This window comes from Leptonychotes weddellii, chromosome 10 (assembly GCF_054177405.1).
Source record: "Leptonychotes weddellii isolate Sample4059 chromosome 10, ASM5417740v2, whole genome shotgun sequence".
Classification (NCBI taxonomy): Eukaryota; Metazoa; Chordata; class Mammalia; order Carnivora; family Phocidae; genus Leptonychotes; species Leptonychotes weddellii.
The window spans coordinates 94,809,454-94,829,877 of NC_138378.1; the positions used below are offsets into that span (position 1 = coordinate 94,809,454).

The 20,424-nt window shown below is 35.4% G+C and overlaps 1 protein-coding gene across 1 annotated transcript in view; it reads left to right on the forward strand.

The window, feature by feature from the left end:
• SOS1 (SOS Ras/Rac guanine nucleotide exchange factor 1) overlaps nucleotides 1-20,424 on the forward strand; it is a 142,267-nt gene that overhangs the window by 63,179 nt on the left and 58,664 nt on the right. Inside the window, exons 2-5 of the mRNA XM_081797298.1 lie at nucleotides 6,714-6,880; nucleotides 8,738-8,902; nucleotides 10,855-11,064; nucleotides 16,295-16,438. Of these exons, the coding sequence (XP_081653424.1) occupies nucleotides 6,714-6,880; nucleotides 8,738-8,902; nucleotides 10,855-11,064; nucleotides 16,295-16,438 (686 nt within the window). The remainder of the gene's footprint in view (nucleotides 1-6,713; nucleotides 6,881-8,737; nucleotides 8,903-10,854; nucleotides 11,065-16,294; nucleotides 16,439-20,424) is intronic.

A 20,424-nucleotide genomic window follows, 5' to 3' on the forward strand; every position in this document is an offset into this window, starting at 1 on the left:
CTCAGTTGGTTAAGCAACTGCCTTCGGCTCAGGTCATGATCCTGGAGTCCCGGGATCGAGTCCCGCATCGGGCTCCCTGCTCGGCAGGGAGTCTGCTTCTCCCTCTGACCCTCCTCCCTCTCATGCTCTCTGTCTCTCATTCTCTCTCTCTCAAATAAATAAATAAAATCTTTAAAAAAAAAAAAATTTGCCTTGTATTTACTTCATATATATATATACACACACACATATATATACATACACACACACACATATATATCTAATCTGTGTACTTACTGTAATGTCAGTGAAAGAGTTTCCTCTTCAAGTTCACAAAATATATATGTGGTATTAAAAAAATGAAAACTGGATTTCTTCTAACTTTGTATTAGGTATAGGATAACTCATATATGTTTTAGCTGTCCAGTTATTCCATGTTTTGCTTTTCATCTCGAATGAACTTTTGTTGACCTCCAAACACTACTTCTTGATGCAAGAATTTTATACACACACACACACACACACACACACAGCTTTAAGAGTGGCATATGTTCAAGTGTTTCTTTTGTTTCATTTAAAAAACATTTCATTTAGTGGTGCCTGGGTGGCTCAGTCCATCAAGTGTCTGACTCTTGATTTCAGCTCAGGTCTTAATCTCAAGGTCATGACTTCAAGCCCTGCTGGGCATGGAGCCTACTTAAAAAACAAAACAAACAAACAAAAAAAACCATGTCAGTTAATCTTTTGATCTTCACTTATTACATGTATTTTATCACAAACAGTGGCTGGGTAGGAGGTATATCTAAATACCCCAGGCCCTGCTTAGTTCCCCAGGGGGCAAGAGAGATTGATATATGGGCATATCCAATGAGAAATTTCTGAAAGGAGTATCAGAGAACCTAAACTGGATAGGAAAAAAAGGTGAACTGTGTTAATGGCTACTGTTTGAGTGCTTGCTAGAGTATCATGCACCGTTCTAAACACTTCTATGTTTTATGTTTTATTTAAAGTTTTTAATAACCCCATGAAGATGGTGCTGTTTTTTTCCCCTTACTAGAATGTAAGCTCCAAGGTTATTTTTCTTGTTCACTGCCGAATTCCTAGCACCTAGAACAATGTCTGGCACTAAGAAGGCACTCAGGAAATACATGTTGAATGAATAAATGTGGAAACTGAAGCACAGAGAGGTTAAATAAATTGCCCTTGCCCAAGGTCACAGCTAATAAGTAGTGAAGCCAAGACTCTAACCCGGAAAGTCTAAGCTTTTTGGATGTACATTCCAACTCAGCCATTCTGCCAGGAGAGGGCAAGTAAACTGGAAAAACATGCAGGGAACTAGGGTATTGGATTTCCCAATAAGGTCAGAGAACTGATAACACTAGAATACCTGAGCGAGAGAATTAAAAGAATAGATTGGGATCAGAGACAAAGTTATTGGAATTTAAGATTTCCTCAGTAACACAGTTACAAAGCAGGATGTGGCCATGTGATTGCAGCTGGGCTAGAAGCAAAGGTCCCCCACGATGAGGTATTCAAGGAATTAAGAGGCCAGGATATTGTATGTGTCCTTAATATAGATGATAAAGTCACACAAGATGATGGCAAGATTTTACATGACCCAGAAACAGCTTGGGGAGTGGAAAAGATATTAAATTTACCTTCAAGCAGGTTTTGGGACAAGGGCAGTTTTTGCTCTAGAAGTCTTTAGGGGAGATACGGATTTCAGCTGAAGCAAAGAGATATTTAAAAGCATTGAATTACCGGGGTTGTGGATGTAGAAAAGATTGTGTGCAACAGAATAGTAATTCACTTTGATTTCTTAAGTAATTCAAAGTTGGTTTCATACATTTTTATCCCATTTTTCCCATTGAGTTATAAGGTCAGCTATCTTGTATTCATGATTTCCTATAGGCACATAATTACATTGGGATTCAGAGTAGATCTTGAATAGAACTGGTTGCCTGACTCTTCTCATGAACAGTTCCAGTTCCAGTTGCTCTTTTGGATCCTAGTTAGGTTCTCCCACAGTGTTTGTGACATGCAACACTCACCCTTGTGCCTGCTGTATGAGAACAGGGTTACAGATCTCATCTTGCTTATCATTCTGACGTTAGATGACATTCCAGGAATTTGCTGGTTGGTAACATTACAAACTCAAATTCAGCTCTTTCTAGATAGCTTGTACTGTATACCTATGTTTGTGTAATTTCCTCCTTTTAACTAAAGTAGAAATTAATATATAATTTTCCAATATTGAAGGAAATCTCCATGAATTCTTGAAAATCACTGAGTCTCTCAGTCTTTCCCTTGTGCAAATTTAACCAATATGTAGGTCCTCAAGACTAAATAATAAAGGAAATTTCATAGCTTCTTAGTACTCAGAAAACTGAGATACTGAAGACATATGTTTACCCTATACCCTATCTTGTTATTTTTAAGCACTTAATCTGGACCCTTAAAATAGATGTAGTCATGTGATATACCAGTGAACTGGCTTTGGGATTGGGAATGGTCGGGAAAGAAAATATGTGACAGTGATAGAATCAGACAGAATAGCAGTCAGTCATGCAATAGGCATTGTAATTTCAGAGTACTGTTACGTACATATATATGTCTTTACAACAACCCTGTAGAATAGTTAGTATTCTCCTTATTTTATGTTAGACAACCCTCAGAATGGTAGAATAGATTTTAAAAAAAGGTGGAAACCTGGGTCTTTTACATTCAGTAGTCAAATACCCTTCTTGTGCCATTCCTGGAAGGGTATTTATACAAGACTATGGACATGCAGAGATATTTAAGTGAATATAATGGTGTCTTAAATTCTTTCATCAGAAAATAATTTTTCATTTTCTCATTCATTAGGATTCTTTATTTCTTTAATACATTTATTTAATTTATTTAATACATTTATAGAACTTTCTTTTAAAATAATAAGGATCATGAATTTTGTAAGGCCTTCAAATAAATTTTGAGGTAAGAGATAATTCATCAAAATTTTTTTAAAAATTTGAGGGCCATATTAAAAACTGTACTTAAAAAAGATCAATCTGGGGCGCCTGGGTGGCTCAGTCGTTAAGCATCTGCCTTTGGCTCAGGTCATGATCCCAGGGTCCTGGGATCGAGTCTGCATCGGGCTCCCTGCTCGGCGGGAGGCCTGCTTCTCCCTCTTCCACTCCCCCTGCTTGTGTTCCTGCTCTCGCTATATCTCTCTGTCAAATAAATAAATAAAATCTTTAAAAAAATAAAAAAATAAAAATAAAAAAATTAAAAAGATCAATCTGAATTAGTGCAATATATAAATTTTTAATCTTTTAAATAATACATTTTGATTACTTTAAAGTATAAACATAATTCAAAGTAGAATAGCAATTCTTGCTTAATATTTGGCCCCAAGGGGATTTGTTTTAATGAAAAACTAAAAGTGAGTTTTAGTTGCCCTATAGTTTTAGGAAAATAAACACTTCAAAAGTGCTTGAAAACTGATGGATTATATATACATCTATAATCTTGCTTGTGTTAATTAAGAGTTTTGATAAATTGTACTACAGATAATCACAGATTGTGAACTATCGTAGTCCAAATGAAAAGGATTTCGTTTTATTGATGTAGCCAAAATTCACTAATCCCTGCCACCAATATTTGAGTATCTACCATCTGTCAGGCAGTGTTTGAGATGAATAAAGAAGCATTTATACGAGTGCTCTGGGAATATAGAGGAGGGGTATGTATTTGTTTCTGTCTTTTCAAAATAATTTAGTATTTAGAAGATAGGTATAAAGTTGCTCCAGTCTGGTTTATTCTCCCTCTCTTCATTTTCTGTAATTAATCTTTTTAAAAATAGAAGCAAAAAATAATATTTTTTCCATGTCCCTGGTAAAGTGTATTTTATTTAATTTCTTTTTTTTTTCTTTAATTTTTTAGGTCTTAACCTTTCATAATTGTACGTGTTCTTTCCCTCTTTCTCTGTGGCTTTCTTGGACTAATTAGATTTTTTTTCTATGAGCTATATTCTAAAATTTAAGAAGTTTGCTTTACTTTTCCATTCATTTTTTTTGTTAACTTCTTTTCCTTCACATCCTAAAGAATCCTTATAATTTCTAATAAGTGTTCTATTAACATTTAGATTTCCCAAGTAATTTCTATTTTCTACCTTTCTAGGATCCTCCTCCCCAAATTCTCCCACAGTATGCCTTTATTACTATTAATAGGACTTCAAAATACCTGTGGGTCTGAATATTTGCACTGAAGTACGTGTGTGGGAATTTTCACAGGTCCTAGAATATTTGTATTGGAAGTGATCTGCAAGGGTATCTATTTAGACCCTTTTATTATGTAAAGGAAAAGACAGGATTCTGCTAATAAGAGACCACTGAATCTCAAACCTAGCTCTGTATCTCAAATTTTTCCCAAAGCCACTAGATATTAGTGAAGATGGAATTTCTCATTTCAAACACATGAAATTATTAATCTTGAAGTAGCAGAGTAATAGAATTCTAATTCATGAACCTTTCATTGATCATTCCTCCTTGGGCTTTTTAAAAATCTTTAAAAATACATAAAATAATCATAAAAATTTATTTTGCTCTATTAAATTTGCCACCCAAGAGGTAAAGTAATTCTTTCAACTTGGCCTTTTCACATTCGGGGCACCTTTTCTCTCTCTCTCTCTTTTTTTTTTTTTTTTTTTTTTAACCCTACCAGTCTTCTCCCATACATTCTGACCCTGGTTATTACCTCCTACCTATATAGTTGGTAATTTGATTCCAGTAATACACTAATAAGGAAGTTTAAAATGTATCTTTCATCAATATTATTTTCCCTTTCTTGTCTTCTTTTATCACTCCTGATTTTCTTTCCCCTTCTTTCTCAAGACAATAGATAAACCTGGAGTTAGGTGGATAGAACTGAGACAGGAAGGGACCGCTGTTGTGTTTTCTTCCACCTCCACCCCTGTCTCCAGTTGGCCTCTGTGATTCCACCAATGACTTTTTTCTCCCCAAAGATAGATGTTCAGTATATTTAGAGTTGTCATATTGAGTTCAGCTTTTCTTCTCTTCTGCTTTTCTTTCACCCCTCTACACCAGTGCTTTTTAAGACTCTAGGTTATGACCCATTAGTGAGTCATAAAATCACTTTAGTGCTTTGCCCAACTAACATTTTTTACATGAGTAGAAAATATCAATGCATTGCATATAATAAGGGCAGGTTCTGTTTTATGAACTTTATTCCAGTTTAGTATGTGTATGATGTTTAAGGATGTAATGTGAAATGTACTAAGAATTTATTTTTCTTACTGTGAGTTGAGGGAAAAAAAAATTAGCAACCCACGGGGCCATCCCATTATAAGGTTTGTACTATGGTTCTACCCATTTAATTAACCACAGGTTAAACCCATCACTGAAAATTTTAATTAGAAGCCAGTCAAGTTAGTCCTAATCTCTTAGTTATTTTTAGATTAGCAAGTCATTTCCTGGGGAAAAGGAAAGCATTTTTGTTTTGGTTGTTCTTTCCACCCTATCTCCCTTCCCTTTTCTCCTTTTCACCTGCCAAACTCCCCCCAATATTTTGGACCTCTGTATTGCCTGTATTATGTGAAGGTATAGTGTCCTGGCAAATAGCTTTTCAACTGGGCATTTCAAAAAGTTTGTAAACTCCATTTGTAACTACAATAATTTCTTTCAGCACACCTCTAATTCCATTAATTAGAATTGAAACAATCACTTCTTATGTTTGGCAGCTGATTTAGCCTTAAATGTAGATGAAGAGAAAATTTCTTTAACTTGAATGGGTTAAACTATTCTCACTTTATAAATTTGTACTTAACGTGTCCTAGAATCAGCATGTTTTCCCCCCAGAGTATCACATGGCAGTCTTTCTTATTTTCCATTTTAATAACAGCTGACAAAAGTTTTTATTTAGGCTTATAATCAGGAGTGATGTTTAATTTTATCTAGCAGTTTTTACATACTACTAGCTCTATACATGTGTTTAAATTATGTTAATAGCGACCTCTACTGGTTATAACTATAGTATCCTGAAAGTGGAATTCTAAAACTTGAGAGAATGGTTTGAAGTGAATTTCATTAGTGTATTAAAGTAGGGAAATTTAGCTTTTATATTAACATGAGTTCCTTCAGTTTCAGTGGAAATTCTGATCGAATAAGTGCTAGAAATTAAAGTGAAGTATTTTGTTAAAAATTAATGATCTATGAAGGATTCAAACTCTAATGATGAGCTACAGTGTATAAAAATTACTGTTACCAATGTAAACCCTTGATTTCCATGATGTGTAAATAGTTTTGAAGTCAGGTACTCTTGCATGATGAATGAAGTAAAGAAAAAAAATTCTTAGAGGTTTCAAGTGTAAAATGCTCCTTGAGGTTGTGATTGGTGTTGAAAGGACAAATGAAGGAGAATTGGATTTAGATATTTGCTTTTCGAGCTTAGGTCTTGTTCCTTGAGATTTTATATAAGCAATGGTTATTCTAATCATTCTTGTCATTAGCTTTATCACAGTGAAGTTGAAATTCAGAATGTGATTTTCCCGCTAGATATTACAAGGGATGTTTAGTCTCTTACTTGTCTAATTAAGATACTAATACATTGACAGCTATAGTTTTCTCTTAGCTTAAGTATGTTTGCAGTATAAATTATACCATATGTGAAAAGCCTGCTTTGGGGATTCTTTGATTTTAAAAGTAAATTGTAAGTGAAGAGCACTATTTAATATATTTGTTGCTTAGTTGTTATTTTCCTATTTTCCAAGGAACGTGTTCAAAAAAGTTTCCCTCATCCAATTGATAAGTGGGCAATAGCTGATGCCCAATCGGCTATTGAAAAGAGGAAGCGAAGAAACCCTTTATCTCTCCCAGTAGAAAAAATTCATCCTTTACTAAAGGTAAAGCTGAAATACTGCCTTCTTGCCTTTGAAAAGCAAAATAAAACCTATGATTTTCAAACACTAAGAATATATTTTATGGGTGATAGTGAATTGAAGAGTAAAATTCTCTCATTTTAATTTTTCCAGGAATTCATGTCATGGGGAGGGATGATATAATAGCCAAGTATAAGTTGGGCAACATGATTTAAAGTAATTTCATACCAACAAAAATACGCAAATTGAAAGGACTAAGAAAAGTTATAATTGTGAATTTTGTTCATCACAGGTGTTACTAGAACCTCAAAGAGAATTTATAAAACTCCTTTCTTGTTGGTTAGACCTAAGTGTCCCTATAAATCCTTCAAATCATTAGATGTGTAGGGACCTCTGTGAGTCTGCCACAGGGCTATGTGTAATCTTTGAACAAAAACTTTCTAAAGGTTACCTAAACTACGCAGTCCTACTTCTCATTTAAATCGGTCAGCCGAATCTCTCCAGAACTAGTAGAAAAAAATAATTGCTGGAAACTCTAATAATGCTATTTCTATTTATTTAATAAAACAAACAAACTCATCAAAAATACAGGTACTATAGTAATTAAAACCTTAATAATACTTTTGATATCAATAATTTTCTATGTACTGTAATACAAGCAAAATACTAATGCTTGCATACATTATCTCTAAGTTTTATTACTCCACAAAGTTACTATTCTCATCCCCAGTTTGTAGAAGAGGTGCCTGAGGCAGAAAGTGATTAAGTGACTTTTAGTCCATGTTCACAGGGCTCAAAGTGATAGTGTTAGAGAACTTAGATCTATTTGATCTTGTCCAAGATTTAAGATTAACACTTGGATGATGTTTAAGACAGTCCAAAGGTTATGTTTTGTACTTTGGTTTTGGAATAGAAATATCTGCCTATATCTTACTGGTCTGAGGAAGTAAGTGCAAGTTATAGAAAATTACTAAACTATTAGTAATTGCATACTTCTTTATAATTCTCTTTTCATGATTCTTACTAGCCGTATATTGAATTATATTTTAAGAGAATTAACAAATTGAGGTATGTGCATTCTGTATTAATAATGATCCTAAACTTTGAATTTTATGATCTAATTATGGATATCATTTCAATTTATTAATATATTCTTATCACTATAACCATTTAATAGTTTTACATGTCTTTAAAGGTAAATACCACCTGTCCCCAACTTAAGTAAATTTCTTATTTCAAAGTTTTTTTTTTAATCCGATTGTTTAGAAAATAGAATTTGTTTTCCTATAGGCCCCACAAAATCCCATACTTCCTTTGAAGTCTAATAATACTATTTAACATGCTCTTAATAACCACTGTTGTTCAGTAGAACATAGCATGATTCTTTTTTCCCCATAGAAACAGTTATAGATACCAGGAATGTGCCATTAGGGCTTTGGGATCCCAGGTTCCTTTGGAAAGAAGAATAGAGTAAAATAAGGCTAGTAGATATTCCCAGATACCAATAATACATTAACTTTTGTTCTGCATAAAGAAAAAACGTCTTTTGTTATAGTTAATTCCAGGTATCCTGAATTAAGTAAAGTAAACATTTCTCCCCTCACCCAAGCTGGGGCTTCCCTTCCTAGGTTAAGGATGATCTATTTAGTAATCTGTACTACTTAAGTATTTTACATGATCATGGGTAATTTTGCCTTACCTTTGCTTTGCTTACATTTCCGGATAGCAATGTGTGTATTATTCCACTTACAATTAAATGTTGTTGATAGTCACAGGCCTCAGTAAAAGTTAAGCTAAATTGTGTATGCTTTTTTATTTTTAATCAGTGTGTGAAATTTGTAGTAAATTATTTTTAAACATGTTTTTCTTTTAATTTTTCAGGAGGTCCTAGGTTATAAAATTGACCACCAGGTTTCTGTTTACATAGTAGCTGTATTAGAATACATTTCTGCAGACATTTTAAAGCTGGTGGGGAATTATGTACGAAATATACGGCATTATGAAATTACAAAACAAGATATTAAAGTGGCAATGTGTGCTGATAAGGTAGGATACTGATCTTCTCTATGTTTTGTTCTTAAATTTTTATTCCTGATTTATTGGATGCTAACATACTATTCAGACAATAAAATTATATATTTCCAGTAACCTAATAGCAAGTACTCAAGATAACATTTTATGGAAATAGAATATTATATATATATAGTACTAAACTGTCTAAACATGTCATGCAGTTTTCCTTTTATGTGTTCCTGCAAGTGGGTTTAATACTAGTAATAATCTCTTGTTTGTAAAATTCTTTAAATTATTTCGGTTGGGACAATTAGAAGATTATGGATTTTTTTTTTTTAAGATTTTATTTATTTATATCACAAAGAGAGACACAGCGAGAGAGGGAACACAAGCAGGGGGAGCAGGAGAGGGAGAAGCAGGCTTCCCGCCAAGCAGGGAGCCCGATGCGGGGCTTAATCCCAGGACCCTGGGATCATGACTTGAGCCGAAGGCAGACTTAATGACTGAGCCACCCAAGCGCCCCAAGATCATGGATTTTTAAAACAAATTTTGAAAATGTAAAAATACTAAACTCTTGAGAGTTTTATTTCAATACTTAACTATCTGTAGCTACTACTTGTATGGTTTTATTATAATGATATTAAGAGCAAACATTTATCGAAAGTTAAGCATATATGAAATTTATCTCATTTGGTCTTTATGGTACCCCCAAGGTAGATGCTCTTATAAAAGGGAAACTGAAGTTCAGAGAGATAAAGAAATTGGTCCAGAATTTTCTGAGAAGTTTCAAAGCCTAGACTCTTAGATCTGGGTCTAAAGCTTTTAGTTATTGCACTAGATTGCCTCGATATTCTCATTTTCTAAAAATGACTTTGTAGAAAAGAAACTATTTTCTGATGAAGCATTTCAATCCTTTTTTTTTTCTCACTATACTCTTACTGATTTGTAATATTCTTTCTGATTACTAAGTCCACTTAATTATGTTCTAGTGCTTATTTGTTCTTTCAGAATGTGAACATACAGAGTAAAAATCACCTGATCTGAGGAAGGATTTCAAATGTATTGATATTTTTAAATGAAGAAGTATTTGGTTTTTAAAATAGTTTTTTTGATACTTTTAAATAAATCAGATAAGTAAAATATTTTTGAGTACATACTGTGAGCTCACCACAGGGAGGAGATGCAAAAGAAGTATAAAACAAGGCTCCAGGGGCACCTGGGTGGCTCAGTCCATTAAGCATCTGCCTTCCGCTCTGGTCGTGATCCTGGGGTCCTGGAATTGAGCTGTCCAGCTCCCTGATTAGCAGGAAGCCTCCTCCCTTTTCCTCTGCCCCACCACCTGCTCGTGCTCTCTCTTTCTCAAATAAATAAGTAAAATCTTAAAAAAGAAAAAAGTCTCTAGACGAAGGAAAACTTATATTTGTGAAACAAGCAGAAAGTAATCTAAGATAAAATATTATTTCACTGTGTTATAGGTATAGTGATGTAGAAATTTACAGAAGTGGAAAGATGAGGTTTTAGCAAGAGTAATAATAGTAGACTTCTTTGAATAGTAGACTTCTTTAATAATAATGACTGGTTTTGATCAGTCTCCCACAAATGTAATCAAGAGGGCCAATTAGCAGACTGTGAATTATTCAGATACAGGGTGGTGAGGCCTTGGAATGAGGTGAGGTGGTAATGGCAAGGTGTGAAGCAGGAAACTTAAGTCAGAGAGAAATCCAACATAGAATTTGGGAACAAACTTGAAGTAATAGGTTAACAAGAGAGACAGATGCTGGTATTGGTAGAGGACTTGGAGGAGGCAGTTTGGATATTAGATGGAGAATTCTGTTTTAGAGAAGATACACAGGGGGCAGTGGCGAGAAGAGATTATTGTGTATCTGCTTTTTATCACTTAAGAACTGTATTCAAAGAGCAACTTAGGGTGTGTAACTTCGACTGTAATTCATATTTTATTGTACTTGTTTTATATCTCTGTCTAGGTATTAATGGACATGTTTCATCAAGATGTAGAAGATATAAATATATTATCTTTAACTGATGAAGAGCCTTCCACCTCAGGAGAGCAAACTTATTATGATTTGGTAAAAGCATTTATGGCAGAAATTCGACAGTACATAAGGGAACTAAATTTAATTATAAAAGTTTTTAGAGAGCCCTTTGTCTCCAACTCAAAATTGTTTTCAGCTAATGTAAGTATTGTTGTGTACACATATATCATTGCATGTGTTGTTAATTTTACATGACCACTCAAATTTGAATTTGTGTAGTTCATGATTGCTAATTTGTCAAATTTTTTTTTTAAGTTGTGGGATTTAATTCATAGTGACTGTGATCTCAGATTTGCTACAACAGGTTCAATAAATTCAACATCAAAAATTAAAAGACAGGGGCGCCTGGGTGGCTCAGTTGGTTAAGCGACTGCCTTCGGCTCAGGTCATGATCCTGGAGTCCCGGGATCAAATCCCGCATCGGGCTCCCTGCTCAGCGGGGAGTCTGCTTCTCCCTCTGACCCTCCTCCCTCTCATGCTCTCTGTCTCTCATTCTCTCTCTCTCAAATAAATAAATAAAATCTTTAAAAAAAAAAAAAAATTAAAAGACAGGGGCCCTGGGTGGCTCAGCCGTTAAGTGGCTGCCTTTGGCTCAGGTCATGATGCCAGCAGCATGGGATCGAGCCCTGAGCCCCTCATCGGGCTCCCTGCTCTGCAGGAGACCTGCTTCTCCCTCTCATACTCCCCTTGCTTGTGTTCCCTCTCTCGCTGTCTCTTTCTCTGTCAAATAAATAAATAAAATCTTTAAAAAAAAATTAAAAGACAAAATCTAAACTAGACTGAACTATAAGTGCAAATGAACTTAAAGAATCTTCTGTGTACTCCAAGGAATAAAGCCTCTTATAAGGTGGAAGATTTTTTTGTTTAATTTGACTCACTTGAGTCGTTCAGCTAACACTTCATCAGTGCTGCCTATATATGTTGTTAGGCATCAGATAGTACTTGGCAACAGGGATTCAAAGATGAATACAACAGTTCCTTCCCTCAAATTGAGTCTAGTCAAGATTGAAATGTAAACTTAATATTAAATGGCAATATAGTGTGGTAATTACCATAATAGAAGTGTGACAATAATATTTTGAGGAGCAAAAAGAGAGAGCCAGTAACGTTGAAAATTAGAGAAGGGATCACTGATCTTACAATAGTAATCAAACCAACCTGATTGAATCCTGGGGAAATGCTGAGTGGTGAGAACAATTGAGATTGCCTAAGAGAATTACATCTAGGAATTCCTAGAAGTCTAGCCATGGATGACTGATGGAAAAGTAGTGCTTACTACAGAAGCTGAGACTGAGGCTCAAGGTATGGCAATGAATGACCATTAGAAGTTACAGGAGTAGTTTATGAGTAGCACAAATCTTTAAATAGAGTAAAAAAACATTGAATTGTTCATTTTAAATGGATGAATTGCATTCTATGTGAATTTTACCTCAATAAAGTTCCTTTTAGGGACGCCTGGGTGGCTCAGTCGGTTAAAGGGCTGCCTTCGGCCCAGGTCATGATCCCAGGGTCCTGGAATCGAGTCCCACATTGGGCTCCTTGCTCAGCAGGGAACCTGCTTCTCCTTCTCTCTCCTGCTGCTTGTGCCCTCTCTGTCAAATAAATAAAATCTTAAAAATAAATAAATAAAGTTGCTTTTAAAAATAAAGGAGCAAAGGGGCACCTGGCTGTCTCAATTGGTGGAGAGTGTGACTCTTGATCTTGGAGTTGTGAGTTCAAGCCTCAAGAGATTACTTAAAAATAAAAATTTTAAAAATAAAGATGCTGGGGTGGCTCAGTTGGTTAAGCGTCTGCCTTAGGCTCAGGTCATGATCCCAGGGTCCTGGGATCAAGCCCCACATCGGGCTCCTGGCTCAGCAGGGAGCTTGCTTCTCTCTCTGCATGCTGCTCCCCCTGCTTGTGCTCTCTCTCTCTTGACAAATAAATAAATAAACTATTTTTTTTAATTAATAAAAATAAAGGAGTAAAGAATAGGTAAAGATCTCTTAAGACACAAAAATCAAGAACCATAAAATAAAAAATTAATGAATTGGACTTCAATAAAATGAGAAATTTTTGCTCTTCTAAAGACACTGTCATACAAATAAAAAGGTAAGCCACAGATTGGTAGAACGTATTTGCAATACATATATCTAACAAAGGACTTGAATCCAGAGTATATAAGGAACTTTTACAATTCAATAATTGGAATGACAGCCTGATATTTTTAAGCGGGTAAAAAATTAACACACTTTATGAAAGAAGCTATATGCTCAACATCAGTAGCCTATGGAAATGCAAATTAAGACCACAATGAAATACTACTACAAACTCATTAGATAGAAAGGCTGTAATTAAAAAGACTGGCAATACCAAATGCTGAAAAGAATGTGGAGCAATTGCTTATGGGAATGTAACCTAGTACAAATACTTAGGAAAAGAGTTTGGGTGTTTTGTGTAACATTAAAAATAAACTAGCCATACTACCGGCAATTCCACTGCTAGGTTTTTACCCAGAAGAAATGAAAACATGTCCATACGGGGCGCCTAGGTGGTTCAGTCCTTAAGTGTCTGCCTTCGGCTCAGGTCATGATCCCAGGGTCCTGGGATGAGCCCCACCTCAGGCTCTCTGCTCTGCGGGAAGCCTGCTTCTTCCTCTCCCACTCCCCCTGCTTGTGTTCCCTCTCTCACTGTCTCTCTCTGTCAATAAACAAAATCTTTAAAAAAAAAGAAAGAAAACATGTCCACACAAAACTTGTTCATGAGTGTTCATAGCAGCTTTATTTGTAATGGCCCCAAACTGGAAACAACCCAAATATCCATCAACAGGTAAATGGATATACAAATTGTGGTATGTCCATATAATGGAATACTACTCAGAATTAAAAGGAATGAAATAGTTGTAAAAGCAACAGTATGGATGCATCTCAAAACCATTAGCTAAGAAACTAGACAAATAAGATGATCTATGATTCCATTTTTTTAATATTCTAGAATTCTAATCTGTAGTGACAGAAAACAGATCACTGGTTTCCTGGGGGCAATAGTGGTGATTAATGGGGATGAGGCATAAGGAAATTTTTAAGGTAATAAGACTGTTTTATATCTTGACTATGGTGATGGTTACAAGAGTGAATAACTACATAAAATCTCATCCAAAAGTACATCAAAAAAGGTTTATCTTATTGGATATGAATCCTGCTTCAAAGTTGATTTGACCAAAAAAAAAAAAAGTCACTACTAAAAATAATCAAATCAGAAAAATAGTAACTGAATAATTATAAATTAATTCTTGTTTTTCAATTACCTAGACATTTTTCTAAAAGTTAAAATTGACAATATTCAGTTTTGTGAGGGTTTGGTCAAACTGTGACTCCCATATACTACTTGTGGGAGGGTAAATCGGTGGACTCTTTCTTTTTTTTTTTTTAAAGATTTTATTTACTTATTTGACAGAGAGAGACACAGCAAGAGAGGGAACACAAGCAGGGGGAGTGGGAGAGGGAGAAGTAGGCTTCCCGCAGAGCAGGGAGCCCGATGCAGGGCTCGATCCCAGAACCCTGGGATCATGACCTGAGCGGAAGGCAGACGTTTAACGACTGAGCCACCCGGGCGCCCCCCAGTGGACTCTTTTTAAGAAGATACCCATTGACATTTTAAATATGTAACCCCATGGTAGAAGTCTATCCAGGAGGGGCACCTGGGTGGCTCAGTTGGTTAAGCGACTGCCTTCAGCTCAGGTCATGATCCTGGAGTCCCGGGATCGAGTCCCACATCGGGCTCCCTGCTCAGCAGGGGGTCTGCTTCTCCCTCTGATCCTCTTCCCTCTCGTGCTGTCTCTCATTCTCTCTCAAATAAATAAATAAAATCTTAAAAAAAAAAAAAAAAAGTCTATCCAAGAATCTAACCTACAGAAAATCTTACAGAAGTCAGTAGGTGTTGTATTGAGCATTCTTGTATGCATGTGTATTTGTAATAAAAATGAGATGATAGCAAATAGAATGAAGAAATGAAGTAAAAGGGGACTACATACGGACTCATGGATTTTTTTGTCACTACTGGTAGAACAAGAACAAGAGCTTGGCATGCCAGGAGAAGGCCCAGATAAGAGAAGAGCTGAGGCAATTAGGAAGCACGCATAAGCACTTAGGCTACATATCAAAGTAGGGTGCTTATTGTGAAGGAAAGCACTGTATGACTGAATTGCTAACTGAACTAGCCATTGTCTTCATGAAACACTACCTAAAAGAATGACTGACAACCTGTGGTTCTTCAGACTTGTGTATTTGGCAGACATTTCTCAAAAACAAATGAAATACCTGTCACTTCAAGGAAAGTGACAGTATTTGTTGATAGTGTTAAAAATTGAACTTTCAAATGAAAACAATTTTGGAAAATTTTTATCCACTCACACTGTCTGTGGTGATACTAATGGATTTGGTCTTCTAAAATTCTATAGTGAAATGTGTTAAATGTGTTAACATTTGGAAGATTTGTGGAATTCAGTGGACTACTACTTTCCAAGTGACCAAATTCATAATGCTACAAAAACACACATGGGTAAAGGATCCATTCAGAGTTTAATATAGACTAGATGGATTTTAATGTAGAAATACAAAAATAATACGGTTTCAGATTCCACATTGCAACTAACGTTTGAGAAACTACCATTTGTTGAGTTTTGGTGTAATATCATAAAAGGCCATTCACTCCATTTATATGAAATGTCCAGAATAGGCAAATCCATGGAGATAGAAAGTAGATTAGTGGTTGTCAGCCCCTGGGCAGAAAAGAAGAATGGAGAATGCTGCTAATGGATGTAGACCTTCTCTCTGGGGTGATGAAGATATTCTGGAATTTGATAGTGGCGATAAATTAACAGCTCTGAATATGTGAAAACCATTGAATAGTGCACTTTAAAAGGGTGAATTTTATGGTATGTGACTTATATCTCAAAAAACTGTACTAAAAAAAAGATCTGTAATATTAAAATATTCCTCCCTTTCCAACTATCTCTGTAAAGCTGGATTTTCTTCACTTTAATCAAAAACAATGTATCACAACATTAAATGCAGCTACCTTCTTTTAAGCTAGATGGTAGAGAGTTGCACAAATGTAAAACAATGCCATTCTTCTCTGAATTTTTTTGGTTTTAAAAGTAGTTTTCATAAAAGTACTATATATTATTTTGAGAACCACTGACCTAAAGAAATGTATTTGCAAATTGTACACCTTTGCAAAAAGAATTCTTGAATTGTCTTTTACTTGCATTTGTAAGTTAAAATTTCTCAGTGTATTTGCCATGTTAAATTTCGTGATTATAAAAGACTTACTGGCTCAGAATTTGTTTTTTATTCTATAACCTAACTGAATTTGTTTTTCCTCCCAACAGGATGTAGAAAATATATTTAGTCGTATAGTAGATATACATGAACTTAGTGTAAAGTTACTGGGCCATATAGAAGATACTGTGGAAATGACTGATGAAGGTAGCCCCCATCCCTTAGTAGGAAGCTGCTTTGAAGACTTAGCTGAAGTAAGTACTTTAATTATACACCGAAAAAAGTCTGTATAAAAGCTCTACACTTGCATTAAAATTGGAATCTTAATTCTTGTTTCCATCTGAAATCATAGATATTAACTGCTAACTACTCTCTCATACTGTCCATTCCTCAGAGGCTCGTTGTCAACATTTGTTTCTATTATCTTATGAAACCCACAAAAAAAGTAGTCTCATCCATTATAAAAAAGCAGATCCCACAGAGGGGAGGCATTTACAGCTGACAGTCCATCATCTTGTCTTTTATAACAAAGCTAAGAAAAGTCCATGAATGCCGTCATTGAAGAAGCCACGGAAGTTGGACCTGAAGTTAGACTACTTGTGTTCCAACCTCAATTCTGCTACTTAGTTGTATGTGACTGTGGGCAATTTATCTCCAATCTTTAAATCCCCATATCTGTATTTCTAAAATAGGGATAATAATAGTAGGACTCAGGATTTTTGTGAAAATTAAAGTAACCTACCTAAAATATTTAGCTAACCACCTTCACACAGTAAGCTATTCAATATATGATAACTGTACATTATTATTTAGAATAGGAGGAGTGAAATGAATAGGAAAATCAGGTCTAGGACCTAGATGAATAAAATGTTATGGGGGTGGAAAAACAGTAACCTTCTCCGTGGGTATTAAAATGCTAAAATATAGGATTTAGTCCTAATAAGTTAGCATTGGTAGTCATTCTGAGATTTTTAGCTCTTACTTTGTTCTTACTCTAAAATCCACAAATACAGGGTTGAGTTTGTAAAACAAAAACTTAAGATTTCCAGCTAAATAGTATGGTGAATACTACCTAAGCTTCATGACAGCCCCTCCACTCTTGCTTCAAACACATAGAAGTCGTAAAGTGTTTCTGTTTTTTTTTTAAAGGAATATACATAACTAGACTCAAAAATAAGATCAGAGATAGGGTAAGCATTCAAGGTAATGAGCTCCGGTAGTTGGGTGTTCAGCTCTTGAGGATAATGAAGACTAAATGTGCTCCATGAAAGTGAGCAGGACTTCTTGCTTCAAGACCCTGATTGTAAGAGGATGCTGGGGAAATCCCATCAACTTCCTCCCTGCAAGGTTCTATAGGAAGTCGTGGACTTGAGATAGGGAAACAGAAACACTGCCTTATAACAAAAATACTTTAAAACTTAACAAATTATCTTACAATATTGAGCCAGTATGATTACAGAGCCTGAGACCCCAAAATCACTTACAGAGCAGGTTCAGGTCTAGAAGAGTGACCATAAAGGGATGGGAGAGAAAAAAAGGAAACCAAAAACTAAAAGCCTCCCCCTAAGAAGTCTGCATAATACAGAATTCCAAAATACATGACAAATTCTAATGTTTAGAGTGCTACCTAACAAAATCAACAACTAGAAAATAAATTCATTCCTGATTAAATTAATTTTGTATAATAGACATGCAGAGTTTAAAAAAGAAGTTTAGGATGCTCAGAGATAAATACAGAAATATGAACCATTTATAAAGACGATGTTGTGAAACAAAAATAGGTGGAAAGAAAATAACAGGTAAGTATCAAACAATTAGGGATATTGGGAATTAAATATAAATAAAAACTCAATATGTAGTAAACATTTGCTAAACCTAGTTCAAGGAGAAAATGAATGAATTGGAAAAAGGAATTGAGGAATTCACTGAAAATGTGACACAGAGAAACCACAATTAGAATATGAAAGGATAGCTAAGAGTAATAAAGGCTACATTGAAGGGCTTTAATATCATCTAATAGTTTCAGATAAAGAATGATGGAGAAGAAATATTTGAAGAGGTAAAAATTGAGAATTTATCAGAAATGAAGACCTGAGTTCCCAGATCAGAAATGAATTCCAAATACTGGACAGGATAAATAAAAATAAGCCTACAGCCAAAAACATGGTGAAACTATAGAACATCAAGGATAAAGAAAAAATCTTAAAAGCTGTGAGAGAGAAGAGAGTAGTACTTGAAAAGGAACTACAATTAGAATGACAGAATGCTTCTCTTTAACAAGAGAGGCTAACAGTTGAGTGGTAGCTTCAAGTACTAAGCGAAAATAGAACTTTCTGCCCAATTAAACTTTTATTCAAGAGTGAGTTCAAACTTTAAGATAATAAAGTTTTCAGAAGCAAATGTAAGAGATCTTCATAACCTTAGAATAAGCAAAGCTTTCTTTAAACAAGACACTAAAACCATGAAAAGATTGATAAACTGGACTTCATTAAAGGTAAACATCTGTATCAATAACCAAAATTAAGAGAGTGCAAAGGCAAGCTGTAGATGGCGGGACAATATTTGTAGCATCTATAGCCAATGAAGGACTCCTATCTAGAGTATGTAAAATCAGTAACTTAAAGACAGCTTGTTTTTTTTAGAAAATAGACAAAAGACCTAAGCAGGTATTTCCTGAAAAAAGAAAAGGTCTTCAACATCATTTATTCATCAAGGAAATGCAATTTAAAACCATTGAACAGTTGGAGCTCTACATTGATGGTGGATGGGATATAAATTGGTACAGCCCCTTCAGTAAAATGTTTGGCTTATCTACTAAAATTAAGCATACACTGTACCGAATGATCCAGCAGTTTCACTCTTGGGCATATACCAAACAAAAATGAGTGCCTGTGTTTACCAAAAAACATGTTTAAGAATGTTCATAGCAGGTTTATTCATGATGGATAATTTGTCACATATTCACACAGTGAAATGCTATATGGCAATTAAAAAAAAATGAACTACCAATTTTAAAAAAAGGGCAACAGGGGCACCTCGGTGACTCAGTCGTTAAGCGTCTGCCTTCAGCTCAGGTCATGATCCCGGGGTCCTGGGATCGAGCCCCGCATCAGGCTCCCTGCTCCGCGGGAAGCCTGCTTCTCCCTCTCCCACTCCCCCTGCTTGTGGTCCCTCTCTTGCTGTATCTTTCTCTGTCAAATAAATAAATAAAATCTTAAAAAAAATTTTTTTTAAAGGGCAATATATGGTGAACCGTATAAGGACATTCAAGGGCGCCTAGGTGGCTCAGTTGGTTAAGCGACTGCCTTCGGCTCAGGTCGTGATCCCAGGACCCTGGGATCGAGCCCCACATCAGGCTCCCTGCTCCGCGGGGAAGCCTGCTTCTCCCTCTCCCACTCCCCCTGCTTGTGTTCCCTCTCTCGCTATGTCTCTCTCTGTCAAATAAATAAATAAAATCTTTAAAAAAAAAAAAAAAGGACATTCAAAATACTATGTAATTCCATTTGTAGGAAGTTCAAAAACATGTAAACATGGCAAACCCAAGATTTATGTAGTATTAGAACTATTAGGCAAGTTCAGTATAGTTGCCACATAAAAGATTAGCATAAAAATTGATAGCATTACTATGCTCAGTTATCACCCATTGAATACATGACATTAAAGGAAAAATACTCCGCTATAGAAACAAAACTATAAGACACTCAGAAATAAGCCCAGTAAATACTCGAGACCAGTTAAGAAAATCGTAAAATAATTAGATTCATAAAGAAGATCTGAATAAGTAGAAATACATATTATGTTCATGTATGGAAAGACTCAGTAGTATAATGATACTAGTTGTCTCCCAAATAATCTCTAAATCCAGTGCATAGCAAACTAGGCCTAAAACTCATGTGGAAGAATGAAGGGACAAAAATTAAAATTTTGAGGAAGAACCAGTTATGAGGATTTGTTTTGTCAAATTTTAAAATTTATTATGTAGCCACAGTAAATAAAGAGTGTAGCATTGGTGTAGGTATAAACAGTGCAACAGAATAGAGTGCCCTGAAAAAAACATATGTACACACATGATCTGTGACCGAGATTGCATTATTAACCAGTAGAGAAAGAACAAACGAATTAAAAAATGATGCTGCGAGGCGCCTGGGTGGCTCAGTTGGTTAAGCGACTGCCTTCGGCTCAGGTCACGATCCTGGAGTCCTGGGATCGAGTCCCGCATCGGGCTCCCTGCTCAGCAGGG